The sequence below is a fragment of the Anopheles stephensi genome, unplaced genomic scaffold (genome assembly GCF_013141755.1).
Source record: "Anopheles stephensi strain Indian unplaced genomic scaffold, UCI_ANSTEP_V1.0 ucontig442, whole genome shotgun sequence".
Classification (NCBI taxonomy): Eukaryota; Metazoa; Arthropoda; class Insecta; order Diptera; family Culicidae; genus Anopheles; species Anopheles stephensi.
Window position 1 is genome coordinate 27,501 of NW_023405394.1, and position 7,500 is coordinate 35,000.

At 46.3% G+C, this 7,500-nt stretch overlaps 1 protein-coding gene across 1 annotated transcript; it reads left to right on the forward strand.

Moving 5' to 3' along the window:
• The first annotated feature begins 290 nt into the window (after positions 1-290).
• On the forward strand, positions 291-5,519 carry LOC118517032. The gene is made up of 3 exons (XM_036062893.1): positions 291-932; positions 1,005-1,179; positions 2,230-5,519. Exons 1-3 carry the CDS (start codon positions 291-293, stop codon positions 5,517-5,519), a joined length of 4,107 nt encoding a protein of 1,368 aa, XP_035918786.1.
• Positions 5,520-7,500: the final 1,981 nt, after the last annotated feature.

Consider the following 7,500-nt stretch of genomic DNA (forward strand, 5'->3'; position numbering starts at 1 on the left):
GTGTTTATCATAACCTTTGGTTGCCCCGCTATCACGGGCAAAGGAGACGTTTGTGAAGTGTTCGTGAAGATTACATCGTGTCACGAACAAGGAACAGAAAAGCGAGTGTGCAGTTCGATCGGAACGCGTAAGAAAACCGACGCCACCCACGCCATTTCAAATTTGGCACCCATAACTGCAACGACACCCATTGCGTTTTCAAATTTGCGCCATTCGAAATTTGGTTTTGCGTACAAGTTGCATCCAAGTTACAGTGAGATTATCCTACGCGCCAAAAATTCAAAGAGAAAATGGCGAAACAATTAAAAACGTTTCTACTGAAAAAACGCCAAGCTGCCGAGCTAATTAAAACCGTGGAACAGTTCACCAGTGAATATACCGATGATAGAGTGAGTGAAGTATCAGTGTGTCTAGACCAGCTGGAAAGGTATTACGAAGATTTTCTCCAGGCAAGCGCGAAAGTTTCGGAGCTAGATGAGGATGGGGCGGAAACGTATGTGGCGGAACGTTGCGAAATGGACACGCGTTACCGACGCCTGAAGGGTTTCCTTCTACGAAGGCAACCCTCGAACCCGGGTGTGAGTGATTCGGTGTTGATCGCGAATTCAACGATGAATACTACGGGACGATCGAGTGCTGTGAATGTGCGTCTGCCGAAAATCGAATTACCTACGTTTGATGGTGATTCTACCAAGTGGCTTACTTTCCGGGACCGATTTGTAGCTATGATTGATTCTTCCGCGGACATTCCTAACATCATGAAGCTGCAATATCTGCTGTCGTCGTTAAAGGGTGATGCTGGATTGCTCTTCGAGCATACCACCTTAACAGCAGATAATTACGACGTGACGTGGACTGCCTTGCTGAAGCGTTACGACAACCCGCGTACGCTTGTTCGCGAGTACTACCGGAAGATTCATCACCTACCGACAGTGAGCCGTGAAAGGGTGGATGAATTGGCGCAGCTCGTGGATGAATTCACGCGGCACGTGAACGGGCTGAAGAAACTCGACGAGCCCGTTGAGTACTGGGATACGCCGCTCGCCAACCTCTTGTTGATGAAACTGGACACGGCGACCATCTTGGCTTGGGAAAACCATTCAGCACAGCACACGAAAGATAAGTACAAGGAGTTAGTAGATTTCCTTCATAGTCGTGTCCGAATCCTTAAGTCAACGCGTGAGTTTTCCCATACTGAACTAAATACGAGAATGGTGGCCGGTAGCAAAAAAATATACGAACATAGACCAAGGTTGGTGGGTAACACAGCGACGGCAGGAAGAGCAATACCGCATATGTCAGCGCCACAGCCACCACAACCACCGTGCATTTTTGGTTGCACGGAGGCTCACCATTTGCGGGTTTGTCCGGAATTCGCAAATAAGGACGTACCTCAACGGCGGGAAATCGCAACACGAGAACGGCTGTGTTGGAATTGCCTGAATCGTCATCACCAAGTGAGGGATTGCCGCTCGTCGTACCGGTGCACTACGTGCAAGGCACGACACCATTCACTACTACATGTGAATTCAGCGGTGACCATGGCTGCGCAATCCGATGAGGAAATGGTTCTTCTGGAAACGGTCCTTCTCCAGCTCGTGGATGATCACGGCAACACGTATGATGCGCGGGCACTTCTCGATTCGGGATCGATGTGCAATTTCGTTTCCGAAACCATGGCGCAGCGATTGCTAACACCGTTGTCAAAGGTAGACGTTGCCATATCTGGTATAGGGCAACAGATGCAGCACGTCAAGGGTTCCATTACAGCGGCCGTTCAATCGAAAGGGGCTGACTTCTCTACAACAATGGAATTTCTTGTACTAAAGTCTCCGTCGGCAGATCTTCCAACCACACCGATAAACGTAGAGTCGTGGTTCCTCCCGAATATAAAATTGGCTGATCCTACTTTCCACGTCCCCGGAAAGGTAGATGTGGTTATTGGCGGTGATACATTTTGGGAACTACACACTGGAAGGAAGCGGTCACTGGGCGAAGGAAAACCATGGTTGTTGGAGACACCATTTGGATGGGCGATCTCTGGGAATACTTCCCGTTGTTCTGGGCCCAATTTGCGGTTGTGTCACCTGGCAACCAATGAAGGTGACATTGCAGCTTCGCTACAACGGTTCTGGGAGGCTGAGAGCATTTTAGAAGGCCCTGCGTTGTCTTTGGAAGAAGACCTGTGTGAGAAGTATTATGCTTCCACGACTACGCGAAATGCTCAAGGTCGCTATGTCGTGTCGTTGCCGCGAAATGCCAAACCGGAGAAAGTCCTGGGTTTGTCAAGGGATATAGCAGATCGGCGTTTGTTGGGAGTTGAACGGCGGCTAAAGGCCAATCCTGTAATGGAAAAGGAGTATAAAAGGTTCATGGTAGAATACGAGCAGTTGGGACACATGGTGAAACTCACCGAACCTGTCGACGATAGTGAGCCGCACTGCTACATCCCTCATCATGCCGTGATTAAGGAGTCGAGTTCTTCAACCAAGGTTCGTGTTGTTTTCGATGCATCCTGCAAAACAACATCGGGCTACTCCTTGAACGACACTTTACTCATTGGCCCAACGGTACAAGATGATCTGCTCACAATCATCTTGCGATTCAGGAAGCATTCTGTCGCATTAGTGGCAGACGTGGAGAAGATGTACAGGCAGATCCTGCATTATGATAAAGATCGAAAACTGCTACGCATTCGATATCGGGAACGTTCAACCGAACCAATAGCAACGTATGAGCTACAAACGGTGACCTACGGTACCGCATCAGCTCCGTTCTTGGCCACTCGTACGTTGCAACAAATCGCGCATGACAACAAACAGGAGTACCCCAAAGCCGTAGACCCGGTTCTGCATGATTTTTATGTGGATGACTTGCTGACTGGTGCAGCAAGTGTTTCAGAAGCCATCGAGACACGTAAACAGATATCATCGATGTTGGAATCAGCGGGCTTCTCACTAAAGAAATGGGCGTCGAACATACCGGCTGCGCTTGATGGTGTTCCAAGCGCCGATTTGGCCATCAAATCAGTTCTAGACTGGCAAGAAGACCAAGCAGTCTCAACACTGGGCTTGGTTTGGGAACCATCCAACGATATGTTTCGGTTTCGGGTGGATTTGCCAACCCCTGCAGAAGAGCTGACACGATGCCTGGTGTTATCATACACGGCCAGAATCTTCGATCCTCTTGGTCTGTTGGGACCAACGGTGATACTCGCCAAGATGTTCCTGCAACGCCTATGGGGATTGAAGCACGAGGGGAAGACGCTGGACTGGAATCGTCCGCTACCAGCGGAGATTCAGGAAGAGTGGAGGAGGTTCCACTCAACGCTCTATGTGTTACGCGAACTGCGAGTACCTCGATTGGTGGCACATAGCAATCCGGAAAGGCTGCAGCTGCATCTCTTCGCGGATGCATCTCAAGGAGCCTATGGAGCATGTTGTTACGTACGCTCGGATTCGACACGGGGCTCTACGGTTAGATTGCTAGCGGCTAAGTCCAAGGTGGTGTCCCTCTCAAACACACATTCCATCGCCAGATTAGAACTGTGTGCAGCACGGCTAGCAGTACACCTGTTCCAGAAGGTGATTCGAGCACTCAACGTTTCATCGTCGACGGTTATCTGTTGGACAGATTCCATGACCGTCATGCATTGGCTCAAATCATCACCTCGTCGATGGAAGCCGTTCGTCGCCAACAGGGTGGCGCAAATACAAGAGGAGACCCGAATTTCATGCTGGCGTCATGTTCCTGGTAGCGATAACCCGGCGGATGATATATCGCGCGGGTTGAGGCCCGAAGAGTTACTGCAGTGCGAGCGATGGTGGCAGGGGCCACGTTGGTTGTCCTACGGACAGGAAGAGTGGCCGGTGGAACCAGTACTCGCGAAAGAGAACGAGACGGACATCGAGGAGCGGTTAGCGGTGTCCAAAATAGTCATCACCTCTACGACGTGTGACTTTAGCAACATACTTTTCGCACGTTATTCCTCGTACGGCAAGTTGCGAAGGGTTGTTGCTTATTGCTTGCGAATCCTCTCCAACCTCAGGGCGAGCAAGTCAACGTCGATCAACAGCGTCAAGCGGAATACGGACATGAAGACGCTATTGAGTTCCGTTCCACCGCTTACAGCGGCGGAGTTGCAGGATGCGGAACTGAGGTTGTGTCAACGGGCACAACATGATTCGTTTGCGGAGGAGATGGACGACCTGAAACGAGGAAAGCTGGTGAGCGGGAGGTCGAGACTAAAGTGGTTGTCTCCATACCTCGACCCAAAGGGTGTGTTACGCGTCGGTGGCCGGCTTGGTAACGCCAACATACCAGAGTCAACCAAACATCCGATTGTCCTCGCTGCATCACATCGGCTGTCGACACTACTGGTCGAGAACACTCATCATCAAAAGATGCACGCAGGGCCACAATTCATGTTAGCAACAATCCGGCAGAAGTTTTGGTTGATTGGGGGCCGAAACTTAGCAAAGAGCGTGTACCATCGATGCCACACATGCTTTCGGAACAAGCCAACGCTGGTGAAACAGGCGGTAGCTGATTTGCCTAAGTCACGAGTGACACCAACGCGACCGTTTGCCGTCAGCGGCGTCGACTACTGTGGGCCGTTTTTGTTAAAGTCGACCGTCCGCAACCGAAGCCCAACGAAGGCATACATCGCGATATTCGTATGTTTCGCGACAAGGGCAGTCCATATCGAGCTGGTGAGTGATCTCACATCGACTGCTTTCCTATCAGCACTACGTCGCTTTGTCGCGAGACGTGGTAAAGTAGCCGAATTGCATTCGGACAATGCAACGACGTTCAAGGGCGCGGCACACGAGTTGCATCGCATCTATAGGATGCTGAAAATCGATGAGGGTGATAGGAGAGCGATCTTTGATTGGTGCGCAGAGAACGAACTGGTATGGAAGTTTATCCCCCCGCGTGCGCCTCATTTTGGAGGACTTTGGGAAGCGGCAGTTAAGTCCGCTAAAAGGCATCTGTTAAAGACGATAGGAGTTAGAAGTGTGACGCAAGAAAATATGCTTACCCTTCTGGCACAAGTTGAGCTTTGTTTAAATTCGCGTCCATTGATACCAATATCAGATGAGCCAACAGATTTGGAAGCACTAACCCCGGGCCATTTCTTGATAGGGAGTAGCATGCAGCATGTACCACAAGTAGATCTTAGCAAGATTTCTCCGAACCGTTTGAAGGAGTACCAATTAGTGCAAAGGCAGATGCAAGAGATTTGGGCACGGTGGTACCCAGAATATCTACAGCAGCTACAGGCCAGGGCAAAGCACGCGAACAATACACCGGTGAAGCTAGAAGTGAACCAATTAGTGATCGTGAAAGAAGACAATACCCCACCTGCAGTTTGGCCAAAAGGGCGAATAACAGCTTTGCACCCAGGAAAAGACGGTGTAGTGAGAGTAGTAACTTTACGAGTGGGCACAGGAAAAGAAATTGTTCGAGCCGTCAGTAGAATCGCGTTACTACCCAATCCAATCGAACAGAGATGTTAGAGCGGAAGAAGGATACACGTGCGAAATAGTAAACAACAGTTGTTGACATTTGGAGCGTCAAGTCAAGTTAAGTTTACACGTCGATCACATAGTTTCATGCATTTAAAAGAATTCTCTTTTGGTGGCCGGAATGTTGAATTTGGATAATTAGTATAATTAATTAATTTGCATGAAAATATTTTGAATTGTTATTGCATGAAAAATAAACAACACTTGACAACACTACGAGCAGAGAGTATAAACCAGACGCCAATGTAAGAAAAGTGAACTAGAGTAATTGAATTATGTACAAATCTGACGGTTGAATAAACATTACAAAAGCAACTTCCAAACGCATAACACATATTCAATTATCCGCTCCAGTTTTAGAAATTTCCCAAATATCACAAGTTTCCTCCCTTCACGACCGGTGTAATTTATACAGTAAGCTCAATGAGAAAACGGTAAACGATAGATATCCTATACCTCAAATAGAGGAGATCCTGGATAACTTAGGAAATTCGGTCTATTTCTCTACTCTGGACCTCAAGTCTGGATTTCACCAGATACAAATGGATCCAGAGTATCAAGAGAAAACGGCGTTTTCTACTGCTCAAGGTCATTTTGAGTTTACCAGAATGCCTTTCGGCTTGAAAAACGCTCCAGCCACCTTTCAACGCGTCATGAATCATATTCTATCCGGTTTAATTGGTACTGTTTGTTTCGTATATTTGGATGACATAATTGTCATTGGAAACAATTTAACATCACACATAAACAATCTTACCGTTCTGGAACGTTTATCAAGCTTCAATCTTAAAATTCAGCTGGAAAAATGTAAATTTCTTAAAAGAGAAACTGAATTTTTAGGGCACATAATAACCGCAGAAGGTGTAAAGCCTAATCCAGACTTAATCAAAAAAATAGTTGATTGGAAAATTCCAAAAAGTCAAAAAGAACTAAAACAATTCCTAGGATTGACTGGGTACTATCGAAAGTTTATACGAGATTACGCCGCAATATCAAAACCTTTAACGAAATGCCTAAAGAAAGACGCTAAGGTAGATAATGAAAATGAAAGTTACATAAAAGCATTTAAAGATTTGAAAACAATTATTTCATCAGATCAGGTACTAGCTTATCCTAATTTCGAACTGCCCTTCATTCTCACAACCGATGCAAGTAACCATGCGTTAGGTGCCGTCTTATCACAAATGCAGGAAAATAACGAAAGACCAATTGCATTTGGCAGTAGAACCTTAAATAAAACGGAAGTCAATTATTCGACAACGGAGAAAGAAGCTTTAGCCATTATATGGGCCGTGAGGAAATACAAACCATATTTGTATGGGAATAAATTCACCCTAATAACCGACCACAAGCCCTTAACGTTTATTAAAACTTCATTCAAAAATTCAAAGATTTTAAACTGGAGACTGGAGCTAGAAGACTTTGAATATGATGTAAAATACAAAGAAGGCAAAGGAAATGTAGTAGCTGACGCTTTAAGTCGAATACCTGAAGTAAATGTAAATGAAACAAAAAAGGCTTCACATAGTCGACCTGACACACGAAAAAACTTAATCGATAGCTGCTCTACTGTGCATTCTGCAGACGATTCTGGCGACTATTTCGTTCATATAACGCAGAGGCCTATAAACTATTACAGAAATCAGTTAATACTTAAAATATCTGACAGGGATGATATCCAAAAGGAAACTCCATTTCCTCATTTTAACAGAACGACAGTTCTGAAAAAAAAGTTTGTAATCGATGATGTTGTTCGGCATATAGATAAAATTCATAATGGAAAGCAGACAGCGATTTTTGCACCAACAGAGTTGCAACAAGTGGTTCAAAACGCAATTAAAGACAATTTTTCGATCAGAGGACACTTCGTAATGACAACGAAAGCAGTAGAAGATGTACCCGATACAGACAGACAAAATTTCATAGTGTTAACAGAACACAACAGAGCTCATCGAGGAATAGCAGAAGTTGA

Excerpts from the sequence above, each read along its gene's own strand:
- LOC118517032 (XM_036062893.1), top strand. The coding sequence starts at position 291 with ATGGCGAAACAATTAAAAACGTTTCTACTGAAAAAACGCCAAGCTGCC. Across the intron at positions 933-1,004 it reads AGATTCATCACCTACCGACA|AAACTCGACGAGCCCGTTGA; the intron begins GTGAGCCGTGAA and ends AACGGGCTGAAG. Across the intron at positions 1,180-2,229 it reads CCGAATCCTTAAGTCAACGC|GTCGCTATGTCGTGTCGTTG; the intron begins GTGAGTTTTCCC and ends GAAATGCTCAAG.